Here is an 18,004-nt window from a genome sequence, read left to right as displayed (position 1 = left end):
TGCTGTGGCGGGAAGGTAAACGGCGTTTCCATGTGCTCTGGCACTTGTCACAGTGTCCCGTTGCGCCAGTAGCGGTTTAGTCATGCTGGCCACATGACCCGGAAAGCTGTGGACAAACGTCGGCTTCCTCGGCCTGAAAGCGAGATGAGCGCCGCAACCCCATAGTCGCCTTGGACTGGACTTAACCATCCAGGGGTCCTTTACCTTTTTACCCTTTTTAAAGGGTGGGACAACTCTGGCTTGTGACCCAATCTTGGCCTCACATGACCTTTCCCCCCAAGATCACATCCACCTGTCAATCAGCTGACATCACTTGGGAATTCTGCATTGGCTGTGCAGGTCACTTTCCAGCAGGGAACTGGTGCGGGCAGCCAATACATTCAGCTGATAAATAGGGGGTTGAATCCTGTTTGGTTTAAATTAAATTCAATCCTGCTCAATTGGGAAAAATGAATCACTAAGGGATTTGCATGGCACTCCCTGCTAAAATGGGGGGGGGACCCTTTGTTCCAGCAGCGCCTTGCTTCCTGTGCTGTGTTTTGAAGTCCCAACATCTGGACTTCAAAGCACCAAATCACCTGTGACATCAGGTAGTTGCCCACTTGCCAAAAAAGATCTGGCCTATACAGCCAAAAAGGTCACTCCATCCCCTAACTACCACACTAAGCAGGCTCTCACTTACTTAAGAAGGAAGAAGAAGCCCCCCCCCAAAAAAAAACCCCAGATCCGGTTGGGTGATATTAAATTTTGTTTATTACACGGATACAGAGTTAAGAACAGACGTAACCTGAATCATAATGTTTACATCTTTCACAGGTCAAACATACAGTACATTTAGAGAAAGCAGGAAACAGCGAGGGAGTCGGGGACAGCATGCCGAAAGAAGAACAGAAAAACAACCTTCCTATCACATTGTTATTTCTCTGGAATGGCCACAGAAACCCACAAACACCAGGGGAAGATGATCAGGGGGTGGGGTGGCGGGAGTCGGGGTGGGGAGTTAGGGTTTTATTTCCTAAAATTTTTGTTTTGTTTTAAATTTTTATTAATTCTCCTCTCTTTAAAACCTCTTTGCAAACACCCACACACACGCGCACCCATGCCCGTCTGTACAAAGCCACGTCCTCCCCTCCCTCCTCTTCACAACACCCTCGGATTCAAGTATTGCACGGTTCTAAATGTGACACACGCTTCCCAAACACCCTGAGAATGGTGCTTTCCTCAGCCTGGCGGCTGCAGGGCTCACATGCAATGCCACTGGTCCGTTTTGTTTCTTAGTCTTTTGGCTGAGCCGCTCCAGGAACAGCAGAAGGCTCAAGAATAAGCCACTTCTGGTCCAGATGCTGCATCCCTTCTGGCCAAGAAAGGAGCCAGCCTCAGGACATACGCCAGCGAAAAGAATCAAGGAAAGGAGTCCTTTGGTTCCCCCAGAATTGCTTTGATTAGGTCATATCCACAAAATTTTGGTTGGCCTAATAAAGGTATTGCCCTAATATGGACTGTGTGAGTATATATATATATATTTCTTTTCTCATAGCCAACAAGGCCACCTTAACTTTATTTATTTTTTAAAAAGAAATAAGCAAAGGCTGGCCAAGGTTGTGTATGCATTCTAGAAGGATTTGAACCAAGTTCTCCTCCATAACCACTCCTGAGCCTGGTATTATTATTATTATTATTTGGCTATAGAACTGTTAGAGCTGGAACAGTTCTCAGAATTTTGCCCATCTAATAATGAGGTTGAACAGAAAGTCTTTAAAGCTAGATTGGCCTTGCGTTTACCTTTCTGCGGGGTTTCTCTGTACCTCCGTTTCCCCTCTCCTCCCATTTGCTTCTAACTCTCAGAGCAAAGGCTTTCCCCCAAGAGACCGAGGACCAGTGATGATGATGATGATGATGATGATAAGACACCTTTATGTCTTAATGTGTGCCAAAAACATACCATGGGAAGAGCATCTGTTTCCAAGGCAATGTGGGTGACCTCAGGTCCTCCTTTCAGAGTCTGACCCCAAAAGCACCCTCGCTCAACACACTCAGAACACATCCTCCAGTTCCCACATTATATTTTCACATGAATTAAAACGTGGGGGGGGGGGGGACGGGGCCCACCATGCATATTGCTTGTCTCCTGCCTGTTTATACTGCGGATGAGGGGGCAAATTCGCAGTCTGGGCATTCGTATGGCAAACTGCATGGGAGGCGGGTGCTGCCGGTGGGAGGTGCTGAACATCTCATCACACCATCTCTTGGCAAGCAGAAGTAGAGAGGGGCATCAGTGGCAAATGAAGCACCACTGTTTGTCAATGGACCCGGTTTAGGAACAAAGGAAGCTGCCTTAGACAAAGACCACTAGTCCATCTAGCTCAGTATTGTTCACAGTGCCTGGCAATGGCTCTCCAGGGTTTCGGGCAGGTGTCCTTCCCTGTCTGACCTGGAGATGCTAGGGATTGAACCTGGAGCATGTGCTCTGTGACTGAGCTATGGCCCTTTCCCATGTTGGTTGCTAGGGATGATGAAGCCTGCACACCCACAAGAGACATTCAGTGCTTCGTTTCATGATGACCCTGGGACTGTATGCACAGAGCAGGTGAGGCCAAGTCAAGGGAAACAGCAGCTGGATGGTCTTTCTGGAACAACGGATGGATGGGACAGAAAATGAGACTTGAGAGGAACCCAAAGTGATTATAGTCGGTGACCATGGAGAAATAAGTTTTTTGTTCCCCAGGTGGTCAGGCCTTCAAAATTTTGGAAGTATCAGGGAAGGGAGGGAGGGAGAGAGGGAGGGACCAGTAGAATCAGCACCCAACCAAAGAGTGTGACCTCAAAAGACACCTGACATTTTGGTCAAAGGGAAAATTGGACTATCAACCCCCAATTCAAGAAGTTAAAAAGGATGATCAGTTGGCCTTGTTTCAAGACAAGTTGCCTCTTTTCCATGGAACTTTGGTGCCTTCAACTGGCAAGACAAAAGAATGGTTCCCTGTGTCCATGTTCAGCCCATTTCTCAAAGGTCACGAAAGGCACTGTGAGCCACAGGGTGAGTCACCGTATAATTCTGCATGTCTCAAGCCATTAACAAAATCAAACTGTAAAATGGTTGTGTGAATTGGATGCAGCCTGTCCAAAAGGTCATGTCTGACATAGACATCCAGCAGGTCAACACTTGCCATTTGACCAACTTTGGTTGGGAACAACTTAAAGCATGCTGAAGGGGTTGAATTTGGAAGAATACCACAATGTAACTGAAATTAAAGGGAGGGCCTCTTAGAGAAAGCATCTTCACAAGGGATGCTAAGGATGGACCTGAAGTTTCCCATGGTTGTAAATTTTCCTTTCTGTTATAAAATGTCTCTCTTCTACTTTCTACTCAGATTTACTTCTGGGTAAAGCATGCATAGGATTGGACTGTTAGCTTCATTTATGTGAACACCCAAAGACTAACGGGAAAGAAACCATTTCAGCTTGTTTTTCACCAATAATTCACCCTCCACCCACTTTTTTAAACCAATGGGAAAGTTTGGGCCAATGGACTTGAGGATGCTTCACAGACATTCAAGGCCATGCTCTCATAAAGACAGAGGATGAGCTGCTCTGGCTTCCCACTCCTGTAAGTTACAAAGCCATCACACCAGTTAGTCCAAGAGTTAGTGATCTTCCTCTTTGCTTCTCTCCCTAACTTTGTCAGAAAACCATTGACAGATGCTGGCAACCTCCTCATCTCTCACCTGGGACACCCATGGTCACATACCCATAATTAGAACCATGTGCTCTGTCTTAAATGACTTTGAAATAACTGCCACTTCCTGGCACCTTATTCAGTCTAATCAGAGTTAAGGGTATGACAGGGCGATTAAAAGGAATTAAGGAGCGTTCAGAAGAGCTTGGCTGCTGGATCAGGCCAGTGACTCATCTAGCCCAGCATCCTGTTCTCACAGTGGCCAATCAGATGCCCCTGTGGAAAATCTGCAAGCAGGACCTGAGCGCAACTCCACTCTCCTCACCTGTGGTTTCCAGCAACTGGAATTCAGAGGCCCTCTGCCTCCAACAGTGGCCTGTGCTACTATAGATCAGCAAATTGACAAAGGAGTACAGTAGCTTGGAGAAAACAACACCTGAGTGCAGAACCACCTGAAGAGGCTGTGCCTCCATCCATCGTCACCAAACAGCTTTTTCATGAAAGGTCTGAAGGTCCTAACTTAGAGTTCATCCACACTTCCTCTTGTCCCACTGCTTTTCCCTGAGGAAAACCACTCTTTAGCATTCACTTGGAGCAAACAGCAATTTGGGCTTTCTCTGGATTGATGTTTACTCTGATTTCATGCTAAAGAACAGGTTTTATCTAGGAAAGGAGTGGGGCAAGGGGAAAACCGCTTGGAGCCATGTTTTCTAGGTACAGGACAAGTGGAAGTGTAAACAAACCCTTAGGGTGCTACCAGAGGAGGACTTAATTTGCAAACAAGTTATGGAGATATTGCAAACCAGGTCAGCGGCAGCAGACTTTATAGCTTACTGAATTTCCCCCAGAAAGGTCAAATCTGGAAGCAACTTGAAGAGAAGACAGATCACAAGACAACCCAGTTTTAGTGGGGTGGGGGGAGTGGCTCCTTCCCTCCCGGAAGATCCACCTTCTCCAAGTCTCTTGCATCTTCCGGCAGGGCAGGTGCCACAGTTTGAGAAATACTGTCTTAGCTCCATGCTTTGTAAAAACTGGGCCACCTCTTCAGCTTTACAGAGGTGACACAAGTGAGGCCATGAACAGAAGCTGTCACAACATATGTCTCTAGGAATGCTAGTGCCATCATGCAGCCTGCCCACTTTCCTTAGAACAAATGGCTGTGAAGTTCTCAGTACTGGAGAGTTCTCCCTGTCTGAGGCTATTATTAAACCCACCCAGCTGCTTTGTGCTCTGGAGGGAATACCACTTTTGCAGTTGGCAGGTAGGGAGTGGAATCTGAAAATGAGCAGGATGCGAAGGGCAGACACATTCATGAAGTAGAAGGCCTCCTTGCCTGATGCAGTTTGGAACAGGAAATCTCACAGAAAAATGACTTGGAAAGCAAGCCACCCCCCACCCCACCCCGTAACAAAATAAGGAAGCCCCCCCCCCCAATTGAACAATTAGCATTGTAAACGAAGCCCTTATTTGACAACAGAAACACTTGCATTGGTTTCAATCATGGAAGATCAAAGCCCCACCTCTGCCCCTTCTTTTATAGCTGCCTCCTGCTTTTTGCTTGTTTCTTGTTGCCCACATGGGGGGGGCATCATTTTGGGGGTAGAGAGGAAAACATGCATACACCGGAATACCATACTTTAAAGCTATCAGATTTGGGACAACTGTTTGAGGCTCTGATGGAGACAATCTCCCTCCTTTAGGATTTGGTTTGAATGTAAGCTTATTCCATTCCTTATCCATTGGTATATTGTTAAACTCCTAAAGGATTTCTTCTGTCTGTGGTTTCCCAGCCAGTCAGAGGTAGCATTATGAGGTCCAGAGATGCAGAGCAGACGAGAAAAATGGCCTGCGCAGACAGAAACGCCGGACGTGACCCCCATAATCATGAGATGAAGTTTTGGCAAACTAAGGGATGAGCCAGTGAGCATATCTGAAAACACTCCATTTATATATTACCTCTTTGCATGAGAAAAACAAATAAACAATATACACATATTGTGCAGAGAAACAAGCAGGACACTCTTACAGCAAGAGGAGGAAATTCAGATCCATTTTGTTGCCTGTCTGCTTCTAAACAACCCCAACTGGAGGCAGGCAGGCAAAGCAAGGCCCTATGAACCACTGTGCTGCCACTTCACTGCCATGTGGCAGCAGTGGAGGACTGCAGTTGCAAAGAGGAAGATCTCACAGGTTGGGGAAGATACCTATCTCACTCAAAACCAGCCTGCTGACTGGGGCTTATGGGAGTTGTAGTCCAAAACAACTGGAGGCCCTGGTTGGGGAAGGCTGGGGAAATTTAAAAAAATAGCCTTGTGAACAAGGCTGCAAGGGAGGAATGAAGCAGTTGCAAGGGGGAATTTGGGTTTTTTCTCATCCAGAGGCCTTTGGTTGCATTTACAGCAATCCCACAGATGCATACCTGGAAGTAAGTTTGATTGAACTCAGTGGGATTTACTTCTAGGTAGACATGCATAGAGTTGCACTTTAAAATACCAAGACTGTTCAAACAAATTCCCAGCAAGGGTTCCAGACTGGTTCAGACACCGTGAAGTAGCAGGCCCAGCTGTTTTACAGTAGACAGCTACCAACAACTAGCTTGCACATTCTTTCCTGCTTTCATTGCCTCACATCAGCTGTCTCACATCGATAAAAGCCTCTCCTGCTGAAGCCCTGAGCCAAACGCACCAGATCAATGACATGTTGGCCTACTGTAGCTGCAGAGGAGACCTTTGGGTGTAAAAACAGAAAAACACTTCCAGCGATAGTTTTACAGGCACAGCTACGGTCACAGGCGGTGTATGCAGCTAACACAAATGGGGCAGCTCAGCCCAGATGACAGAAGGAACTGGATAGCATGCTGCATATGGGACAGAAGATATTTTGGAAGGAGGTTCCTGCCCGCCAGGTAAAGCAATGCTGTACTACTGGTTTTGCACGCATGGAGATGGAGTAAACACAATAGTCCATCTACCCCAGACCTGTTGTTCTGAGTGGCAACAATTCTCCAGGATCACAGGAATGTACTGCCTCAACACCCAAAATCTTTGTAAATGGAGATACTGACAGGACCCTCAGCATGCAGATCTACTGCTAGCTTCTTCCCCTCTCCTGGTTTCTGGAGAGCGCAAAGAAGATAGCAGGAGTTACTTTGAAGATGGAGTGGCAGAAACTAAACATTCCATCATGTATTAAACAACTGTCCATTCCATTTCCCCACCCCAAGGCAGCTACTTCTGACTCCGTAGGCTACTGACTGCAGCAGAGAGCTGTTGGCCACAAACTGGAATGCAGGTCAGGAGGCCAGAAATTGGGTTGCACAAGAGAATCATCTCATCAAGGAGATCAGTTTGTACTCTTCTCTTGCCTGCCCCTTGCAATGGAATGCAATGAGACCCTTGTATTCCAAGGCATAAGATAAAGCTAGGGTGGCCCAGCAGCTGGATCAGGCCAATGGCCCATGTAGTCCAGCATCCTGTTCTTACAGTGGCCAACCAGATACCCCAATGGAAAGCCTGCAAGCAGCACCTAAGCAAAAGAGCCCTTTCCCTTCCTGTGGCTTCCAGCAACTGATATTCAGATTATAATCCTCAGTTTGATGGTGGACTTGATTTGGAAGGTTATCTGGCCCAAGTCTGGTTTAAAGATAAAGAACCCCAAGAAGGGAGAGCAGAGAGCCATCCAGGCCACCTGCCTACAGTCTTCGGCCATTGTGGTGAGATGAATGGCATTTCTATTTAACTCCTAAGAAATATTTCAAAATTGGCACCTACACATGGATTGGCATATATTCTCGCCTTTGCAAATCTGTGTCATCTTGGATGCTGTACCAGTGGCCACTCTAGAGCAAGCCTTACATGGTTTCATAAATGAGAACAGGACCTCACTTTTGCCCTGGGCCTTCTGTGCTTTTAAAGGAGAAGCCTTAGCCAGAGCTCCCCTGTTGGGACCATGCCACACCTTGCAGATCTGTCTTCAAGAGGCTGAAGCACCACCAGTAGAGTGCCTTTAGAAGATTGTCTTGTGGAGCCAACATTGAACAAACAGCAACTGGCTATAATAAATCCCTCCAACATGCAGGGACACATGAACGATCTGCTCTCGCCTTCCTCCTCCCTTGTCTATTTTTTGTAATGACCTAGAACCAAGGAAGGGAATCTTGACATTGTCAAATCATGGATCTGCTACGTAGAAAAGTGGAAGGGGATTGAGAAAGGAGAGAACGAGTGGAGGGTTTGTAGAACTTAGTATCTTCCCTTCTCATTTCAGCTGTAGTGGAGCTTGGTCCATTGGGACAGGGGTGGCACTGCCCCTCCAACCTCAGTCTGCTGCCACCTACCCGCCTGCCTTATTTACCACCAGTCCAGTTGGCAGCACTGCTTGCCAGTGTCCTCCCCCTCCTTAGGCTCAGTACTGCCCTTGTTGTACAAAGCAAGGAGGATGGGAACAAAGCTAGAATGAGTTGACTCCGCCTAACATTGGCTCTGGCGCCATCTATAGTTGGGCCTCCTGCCTTCTGCCCTACCAGCTCCAATGGCCAGCCATGGCCACTGATTCCAGGCATGCCTTTTTCCTAGGGCTGGGGGGGGGGGAGAGATGGAAGATGATACAAAAGTGGGATGGAAGGAGGGACCCAGAGGGAGAGAGAGAGAGAGTGGTCAAGGGGAATATGGGTGGAGCAGCTAAAAAAAGGAAGAAGTAGCTGATATAGCCTCTCTAGGCCCACTGTTCAATTGTCCACAGTGCTGTCATATGCCGGGAGCTGGTCCTTTCTTTCAAAATCCCTCCTTTGGAAAAAAGAAAAGCACAAAGTATTCTGTGAATTCCAGAAAACTACACCTCCTAATGACCGCGTAAGTTTGTCTTTCTTTGAAAACCTATTTCCCAACTGTTAGCATACTTTTAGTGGTTTGTCTGTGTGTTTTTTAAATTATTTGGCAAAAAGTCTCATTATTATTATTATTATTATTATTATTATTATTATTATTATTCATTATTAGTATTTTTGGACCTCTGCAAATACTATATACATTCACATTAAAGGTACAACGTTTCTGCCCTGAGCCCATGGCTGGGCAGCCTCCGTGAGGGTCCCCCGCCCTCCGTCCCTACAGCCGTGCCATTTCCCCCCATATTGCACTACCGTCCTCAGCGCTTTGTACAACGATGCATGAAATGTGACAAATCGACATTGTCCCCTCCTCCTCCTCCATCATATCTAAGGACAAGCATCTGTTGGTTTCCTCCCAGAAATAATTGTAAACCTAGTGGGAATGGAAGACGAAAAGAGGCCTGAGGTGGGGTGGGGAGAGCCAAAACATACCAAGAGAAAGGGGGTAAGGGAAAAAGAAAAGAAGGGGGGCAAAGATGTTTTTTGTCACAGGACATTTGAAAGATGAGACATGTACACACACACACATAACGAGAAGCCAAGGGGTATCTACAGGCCATGGACGTAGGAGGGAAAATGAAATACTTCCTTTGATTCTCGTGGGTGTTTGGAAAAAGTCAGGATGACAAAACTGCAAAAAGAGGCCGCCTGGAGTTTGGGAGGTTACGGAGAGCAGAGAGAGGTAGTGGAGGAAGGGTAGAAGCTCCAGGCGGAAAGCCCTGGGTACAGTTATTTTCTGCTCAAGAACAGGCAGAAGACGATCACAGGTTTTTCTGGAACAGTGCTCTCTCTCTCTGGAACAGGCTGGGTGGGTGTGTAGGTGGCTGTTTATAACTCTTTTTTAAAAAAAACAAAAAAGCTCTTTGAGAGAAAAAAAATGCAACAGATTTATAATCCACCAAGGGAGGAGGGGCTTCCAAGAGTCATTTCTGCCTCACGCACGCACACACACGCGCAAACACACACTCTCCGCACACGCACAAAGTGGTGGATTTTATATATTTTTTTTGCTTTTTTTTTTTTTGCTTTATTCTACGAAAATTTCTTTCGATCCCACAGTTGCACGTCTAAGTCCTCCTTCAAAGGGTATACATCGGAACGGTGAAGGTCCAAGTGCATGAAAGCCCCCTCCTCCCACCCCCAACTGCCCACCCCCCTGCCCACCCCCACCCCATCCAAGAACGCAAGGAGTTGAAATGAAACCCAGCAGGAATTGCTGTCGGTCAGAACGGCGCAGTTGGCTCTCCGGACCTGCGATGATGCGCATGACTCCTCGGTTCGCAAAAAAACCGCAAAAATAAATAAGAAGCCCCCCCAAAAAACGAGGAGAAAGAGGGAAAAGAAGAAGAAACCAACCAACTGAAAACGAAAACGAAAAAGAAAGAAACTTTGGCAGTGGAAAAAAAGTTTGGATTTTTTTTTTTCTGTTTTTGGATTTCCTTTGGAGCAGAGGTGAATCTGGTATCTTCTTGGCTAGCTAGCAAGGTAGTTTACAGGTAAGCTTCCTTCACTTGGTTTTTGTTGGGTTCTTTTTGGATTTTATCTTTTCTTTTCTGTTTTACTTAAAGCCAAAGAGTTTGATGATTTTTTATTGTTTATTTATTTTTATTTTTTTTACAAAAAAGAAAAAAAATCTTGCTTTTTGTAACTGAAATCCTTTCTCTTTTCTTTTCTCTTTTTTCCATTTCCCCACCTTCTCCCTCTTCTCCTTTTCAGGGAAGGGGTGGTGTTTTTTTTCCAGTTCCTTCATTTCCTCGAACACATCTCCAGCAGAAGGACGGGCAGAAGCACCTTTTCAGTTCCCTTCTCCCGCCCGCCCCCTTCCAAGTCAAGATGCACAACGCTTGCAGACAAATTCCTCATCCAAAAAATAAAATAAAAAGTAATAATCATAATAATAAATTTCCCCAAATCATATCTGTAAGAAGAAGAATTAAAAGCAAAAAAACCAAAAACTGACGAGTGAACGGAGAAGGTTGGTATTTGCCTTAACTCCACTTAAAGCCCAGGTTTGAGGATTCGTGAGGATTTCGTGTGAGAGATAGAGGTCGTTTTGGAGGTCAAATACGTGTCAGGTAGCTGAGGGTTTGCATTGAATGCAGTTTTTTTTTGTTTTTGTTTTCATTTGGAGAGAAGTGGTAGCAGCAGTGACAGTTGTTGGTCGGCTCCCCGGTTCCCTTTCCCCTTCCGCCCGCCTTAGCGGGACGCTGTGTCCAGAGGAGCCGGCGTGGCCGGCGTGCCGGAACGCGAGGCGGCGGCCGAGCCGGAATCGCTGGGGCTTCCCGCCACGGCTACGCTGGTGATGGAGGTACTCACAGCCACCACGTCTGGCTGAGCCGATGCTACGCCCAGCCCCGAAGAGGCTGACCCGGCAGAGGCCGGGAGGCCTTGGAGAGTCTGCCCACACACGTGGTGATGCTTCTCCCAATCTTTGTGCTGGCAGAAGGAGCCGCAGTAGCGCGCCGTGTTGCATCCGCTGCAGGTCTCGCTTGCCTTGCGCCCGCAGTTCCAACAGCTCTGCAGGAGAAGGCGAAAGCACACAGATCAGCGCGGACCGAAAGACAAGCGCGGGGCTAAGGGGCTCTCTATACTCTCTTCACCGGGGCCACCGAGCGCACGGGCAGTCTCTCCCTCTGGCTGCATTCGCACTGGGCTTTGGCTCAGGTCCAGATGGAGCTCAACGTCATACATTTAAGGAACGGAAAGTTAGGGGGGGAGGAAAAAAGGACCGGCGGGCCCACCGAGACCAGCAAATGCCCTCCAAGTCCTCACTGTTTCCAGCCCACTACTCTGGTGCCAATATCCACGTTGGGAGAGGGTGTCACTACCTCACTGGAGTCCTCCTGCTGGTTAATGACGGTCAGCGCATCCTCGGAGGCCTGGCGCTTGGCTTCTGCCAGGGCTCGCTCCATCTTGGCTCGCTCCGTCGTGATCAGCTCGTGGGCTTTCCTCTCCGCGTCAGACACGGCCTTCTGGAGCTCGGACATGGCCTGCCGCTTCACCTCGTTCACAGCTTCTTCTGAAAGGAAGAGCACAGGGCAAGGCGGGAGTCATGTAGAGGGCGCTAATCAAGGGGCGGCACACTCAATCTGCAGCCCAAGGAACTCCAATGTTGGCGGGCAGCTCGCCGCTCTTCCTTAGGTTTAAATGGGACTCTGACTGGACAGGCCTTTGCAAAGTAGGACACTTGGCCACCCTGAGGGGTCTATAACTGAATGTGTCTTTGCATTTAACTTCCAAGGTTGTGTGAATGCTAGGGATAATGACCAGGATCACAGTAGGGATCTAGGAACTGATGGATTCGATGATTTCTGCCTCCAGCTATGTAGTGCAGGAGTTAGTTTTGTTCTTAAACTATTTCCTCATTTTCCCCAAAACTCACCAGCTTTCCTCCAGATTTCCTCCGGCATGTAGCCAGACAGGGGCCTGGATACAAACTCGCGGTGAGCATCTGGGAGAAAGACAGATGGAGAAAATGCTGTTAAGAAATGCTAAACATTCAACCTGATTTAAAAGCAAGACAAAACACGAAAGCCTAGCAACATCCTCAGCAGATCAGTGGTGAGAGAGCCCCTGGCCTCTACACTTACCTTCTCGACACCTGATGCAAAGTATGGCATCATATGTGGAACAGGTAAAGACACAAGTGGGCCAATTTCCCCCCCCCCCAGCCCTATTGCACTGTGATTTGCAAGCACTAAGAATCAGCTGATCATTGGGGCTTGCAAAGCTCAGTGCACAGCACAGTGCAAAATGCCAGATGACTGACAGGCAGGTGTCCAGGAAGCCCAGTGGTGGGGAGGGAAGGCAGCAGCCCTCCCTGATTTCTTTCAATGTCTATCATCTAAAGAAATATATCCATAGGCAAACTGCCTCTGAATGTGGAGATTCCATGCAGGCATCATGACATTAGACATCCATTGACACGAATTTGCCTAACCCTCTTTTAAAGCCATTTAAGGCAGTGGCCACCATCACCAGCCCTTGTGGCAGTGAGTTCCACAAGTTACTTGTGAAGCAGTACTTCCTTTGGTCCACCTGTAACCTCCTCGTTCCTTTCATTGGGTGATCCCCAGATTCCTGTACTGTGACAGAGGGAGAAAAGTTTCTCTCCATCCTCTCTTTCTCCATAGGTTCTCTGTTTATGATGCAGTCATGACAGATGTTGGAGAGGTGGATTGGAAGCTGAAGGAAATTAGCTCAGGGGCAGAGCACCTGTTTGGCATACAGAAGGTCCCATGTTCAAATCTATGTCACCTCCAGTTTAAAGGCATCAGGTAGCAAGTGATGTGAGTGACTTTTAAAAAAACAAAACCTGAGATCCTGGAGGGCCACTGCCAGTCTGAGCAGGCAGCACTGGACAAGATGGGCAGAGATGGACATAGGAAGCTGTTTTATACCAAGTCAGGTCCTTGCTCCAAATAGCTCAGTGTTGCTGACACAACTGGCAGCAGCTATTTAGGGTTGCAGGCAGGAATTGCTTCCAGACCCACCAGGAGAGGCTGCCAAGGATTGAACCTGGGACCTTCTACATGCCAGGCAGCTGCACTTCCCTTGACTTGAGGCACTTCCAGCCTGCCACTATTTTGGAGGTGGGATTCAATCACATCCCTGCATATTCAATCTGCACAATTAAAGCTGATTTGCAGCTCCTGCAGAACAAAGCCCTCAGAGACTGGACTTTTTTGCAACAGGTGGGAAAGGAACCGGGAAGCGTGGGATGAGTCTCGCTTTTGAGGCCACGTCATCTAGCCCCCTACCAACAAATACAGTGGTACCTCTGGTTAAGAACTTAATTTGTTCCGGAGGTCCTTTCTTAACCTGAAACTGCTCTTAACCACTTCAGTTAATGGGGCCTCCCGCTGCCGCTGTGTGATTTCTGTTCTCATCCTGAAGTAAAGTTCTTATACTGAGGTACTACTTCTAGGTTAGCAGAGTCTGTAACCTGAAGCGTTTGTAACCCGAGGTACCACTGTAATGGGAAATGTTCATTCAATAGCTAACATCATGTAGTAGCCCAGCAAAAAACAAACCAGGCCGAATGCTTAATAGCCCAGCCTATCCCTCGCATGGGTACCTAGAGGGGACGCCTCAGTGTTGGCAGTGCTATTGTGAGGTCGCGTGGCAGGGCTGGGCCCCTTCTTCATGTCCTCAGCGTCGTTGTAGCGACGGATCCAGTGGTTCAGCTCTTCACGGTCGGCTTCCTGGCAGCGGCGAAGCACGGTGAGCGAGCGGCGGGTCTTCTCCACCATGTCCATGATGCAATTCAGCAGCTGCTGGGTGGAAGGCCACAACATAAGATCTTGGGTAGCCTGCGATGGGGGCACCCTCCATAGCCCTGACCTGCTAGCTCTGCCCAGGCACCATCAACCTCCATTTCCCCACAGGCCGTGGTGGCCTACTTTACAGGGTTGCTGTGAGGATGGTGAGAACTAAAACTGCACCCACAGCATGCATTTAAACCACATTCACACCACTTTCAGAGTCATGGCTCCACCCAAAGAACCCTGGGAACCATAGTTTCCTCACCCACAGAGCTACAGTTCCTAGCACCCATGAAAACTATAGTTCTCAGGATTTTTTTATTTTTTTTGGCAGGGAAGCCATCTGCTTTGCATATAGGTTTCCATATGGGTCACAGCCACCTCCATCTCCCCTACCTCCTTTTCCAGAAAAAAAATACATTTTCCTTTTGAAAGATCACTTTGATCCTATTTTAAATAATGTGGCCAAGTTGAGTTGCTCCTGCTTTTTCCTCCTCGATAGTTTATGTTAGGCTGCTGCCGTTTGTTCATTTGTGTGCTATTTTTATTGTCTATTACTTTCTTTTGCCTAATCTGCTTTAGCATTTGCTAACAGTTTCTTTATTGCTTGTAGGAGGGCTTATTTTGGTGTTTGTTCTGCGCCCCCCCCCCCCGGAGAAATAAAACACCGAATAGAAATTATTAAAAGTAAATGATCCGCTGCCAGAACTTAAGAGTATAATACATGCAGAAATATGGGACTTAAGAAACTAAGCTTACATACATGGGTGTGAGTGTGCGCATGTGTGACAAGAGAATTCTCCTGGACAGTGTTGGGAACCTGGCACAATCCAGTTGTTTTGGACTCTAACTCCCATCAGCCCCATGGCTGATGGAAGTTGTAGCTCAAAACATTGGGGAAGTAAGGTAGGTTAGGCTCAGAGATGGAGACCGGCCCAAGGTCACCCAGTGAGTTTCATGGCCCAGTGGAGATTTGAACCCTGGTCTCCCAGGTCCTAATCCAACACACTAACCCAGTGGTTTCCTAAGTGGGGGTGGGATTACTTAGGGGGGGGCACTAAAAAGAAAGCAGGTGGCAGGGGGGTGTTGGAGGTGTGAATATGAAAGGGCTGGTGCTGTGCTGTTTTCTTTGTAATTATCTGTATGGTTTTAATAGTTTGTATATGTGCATATAGTTTTAATTGTTTTTTAATGATTCCCCCCCTGTGTTTTTAGCAGTTCTTGTTTTTAATCTGCACACTGCCTTAGTCCCATCAGGGAAAAAGGTGAGGTATAAGTAAGTAAGTAAGTAAGTAAGTAAGTAAGTAAGTAAGTAAATAAATAAATAATTTATACCATGCCCATCTGGCTGGGTTGCCCCAGCTACATTGGGCAGCTTCCAACACATATAAAAACATAATAAAACATCAAACATTAATAGTAACAATCCGATCCAATTTAATGTCATAATAAGAATTATGACAATATTAATAAATAACAAAAATAAACTACTTTAAGACTCTGAAAAGCTGGTATCACTGGATCAAGTTCAGCAGTTTTGCTGAATTAATTAAACTGAATAGTTTTAATTGGATTTTGAATAAATGTGCAATTCATTGTAACTTTTTTGAATTTTACTGTGTTATTATCCTGCTATTCTGAATAATGCTTTTTATAGGGTGGAGTTGGGGGCCCCAGAGGTGAGTTTGTGAAACCGAGGGGATGGTGGCCTGAGAACATCTGGGAACTGCTACTCTAACCACTACACACCTCTACTGCAGGCAGGTGTGTCTTCCCTGTCACCTGCTTTTCCAGCCGGTGGATGGTACCTGGAAGAGCAAAGCTATCGGGTTCTTTTTGTCAATTGGCCAGCAAATCTTCTCCAAGGCACAGGGACATCTTGCTTGCCTGCCACCCTGGCAAAAATTAGCAATGAAAAAGTCCAAAGTGCACAAGTGACTGGATGCTAGCCAATACCAAGGGAAGGGTCTTTATCTCTGTGGCCCCTGTGCCAATGCAGCGTCCTTCTGGAGCACAGCCACTTCCCTCCCCTAGGGGTTCAGCAGGCAAAACTGTTTTATTTGCTCAAGCTGTCCTAGGGATATAATTATGCCGCTTTATCACGTGACGCCGCTCTGCTGCCAATTTCTGTCCAGGTAATTGTTTGGTGTGTTTCATCCCGGTGTTATCCTAATCTGTTGCCAGCCTCCCTAGGGATTGTTTGATCGGAAAGCAAGGGCATAGGTCTTGACAATCAATACGTTTATATACAAAGGTCTGCGCTACAGCCTCTGCCCCACACCCAGATTCCATCCCAGCCACTGCAAGCCATGCGGTGGGATTTGGTACATACATTGTTGAGGTGCTTCCACTCCTCGGCCCACTCTCTGTCCGTTAGCCTGTGGTCAATGACTTCCTCTTGCCGGGAACTGTGCACAGCTTAAGGGAGAAGAGGAAAATATCACCAATCAGGAAGGTAGGTGGCACCGCAGACTTTTGGCATCAGACCCTTGAGAGCAGTTGCAGAGGGGTGGGCCTGGCCACCCCACATGACACGCCCGCAACACACCCACACATATAGGGCACACACAGGTAGGGATGGGTCAATATGCCAATTCAGTTTTTCTCTGTTTCTCACTTTCGCAGATCTAAGTTCAGCTCTCTGCACTTCAGTTTGCAATATATTAAAGTTATCATCCTGTGACGTAAAAACATTAAGAAAGTGAAACTGCAGTGTAAACATTTTGTAACATAGTCCAAAACCGAAATGAAGGGAAGTCAATCATTGTTGCGTTGTTTAGTCTTTTACTTTGCAATGTGGTCTTCTCTTTTTTCTTTTTCTTTACCTGCTATGTTTTTGATGTGTTTTTCTTTTGATTTTGTTTATCATGTGTTTTCTTTTTGTTTGTTTATTGGTGCTTGATATTGTAAATTAACAACAAGAAAAAAGTTATCATGAAAACTTACCAGCTCGCTTGTGTAAATTTATCCTAGTTCAGAATATACATTTCTGAATGCTGTTTTGCCTAATATACACATTTTTTTTTTGCAAAGGAATAGGTTATTTCCACTAATGTGTGCATTTATATGCAGACTTTACCCCAGCACATGCATTTTTGCACATGTTGCTCAGCTGGAGAACTGCACTGCAAAATTCAGCTGCATTTTGGTCTGCATTCTGTTTTAGAAAGTGCAGATTGGGTAGACTTGCCTTTAAATGCAAACTGAATCAAATCCCCCCCCCTCCTTATCCATGGGGGCACAGCAGCTCCTGGGTCCAAGTGCCCCATCTAGGCTCCTCCTCTTTTCTCAGGCATCCAGAGCCTTAGAAGCAGAGTCCTCTGGTTGGCACCTGGTATTTCGACCACTTCTTCAGGAGCAAGCATTGGGGAACATGAGGGTGTTAATCCCCAAAGGGGTTGTCTCCATCCTGTGATTGGCCAAGGCTGAAAGACCAGCCTCTGGCTCCCTCATTCTCTGCTCTGTGGTGCTTGAACTTGGATTAGAAATGCCGGCTAAGTGCCCACTCTGGCTATCAGCTCAAGACATAAGGCAGGGATGGGATGCTGAGTATTGAACCTAGGTCTTTTTAATGCAAAGCATGCTAATGTCCTTCCACTTGCTAGACCTGCTTCCTCCAAGTCCTTCTGTGGGCTCAGCCTGGCTAGGAATGGATAGCGACACGTACCTTTAAGACCACATCGCTTCAAGGGACATGCACCTACAGTAAATTTGTCTCCTATCTCTTTCTGGCTGACACTCTGTGACAGATGCCCCATACCTCATCTAAGGACGGAGGAGAATTTCATTTGGTCAAGTTGTTAAGCAAACCAATTTGTACCTCCTGAACTAATGCACAGATCAGAACATCATTACCCTTCAGATTTCACACCCTTCCAAATGTTGCTATACAGTTCTCAGCTGAAAAACATCCCCAAATGCATTTTTAAAATAATAGTAATATGGAATTTTATGGTAAAGTTCATTCAGGAATACATACACTGAGATGGATTCAAGATGACCTTAACAGAATAGAGAACTGGGTCAAAACTAACACAATGAATTTCAGCAGGGGCAAATGTAAGGTTCTACACTTAAGCAGGAATAGTTAGATGTGCAAATATAGAATGGGGGACACCTGGCTTGATAGCAGTGCATGTGAAAAGGATCTGGGGGGGGGGGTCTTAGTAGACCACA

At 46.8% G+C, this 18,004-nt stretch overlaps 1 protein-coding gene across 10 annotated transcripts in view; it reads right to left on the bottom strand.

Moving 5' to 3' along the window:
* Positions 1 to 735: 735 nt before the first annotated feature.
* Positions 736 to 18,004, bottom strand: part of CBFA2T3 (CBFA2/RUNX1 partner transcriptional co-repressor 3) — a 76,231-nt gene continuing 58,962 nt past the window's right edge. For 3 of the 10 annotated variants that reach the window (XM_083754548.1, XM_083754545.1, XM_083754542.1), the window contains 5 exons: positions 16,161 to 16,246; positions 13,642 to 13,837; positions 11,947 to 12,015; positions 11,393 to 11,580; positions 736 to 11,081 (listed from right to left, as the gene is read on the bottom strand). In XM_083754548.1, the coding sequence (XP_083610674.1) occupies positions 10,761 to 11,081; positions 11,393 to 11,580; positions 11,947 to 12,015; positions 13,642 to 13,837; positions 16,161 to 16,246 (860 nt within the window). In that variant the 3' untranslated portion in view covers positions 736 to 10,760. Of the gene's footprint in view, positions 11,082 to 11,392; positions 11,584 to 11,946; positions 12,016 to 13,641; positions 13,841 to 16,160; positions 16,247 to 18,004 lie in introns of all 10 variants that reach the window. The other 7 variants (XM_083754541.1, XM_083754546.1, XM_083754549.1 and 4 more) reach the window with 3 other exon arrangements.

Source organism: Podarcis gaigeae (assembly GCF_964106915.1).
Source record: "Podarcis gaigeae genome assembly, chromosome: 8".
NCBI classification, from domain to species: Eukaryota; Metazoa; Chordata; class Lepidosauria; order Squamata; family Lacertidae; genus Podarcis; species Podarcis gaigeae.
Note: the sequence above shows the minus strand (reverse complement) of the source record. Positions and strands in the feature narration are given on the sequence as shown.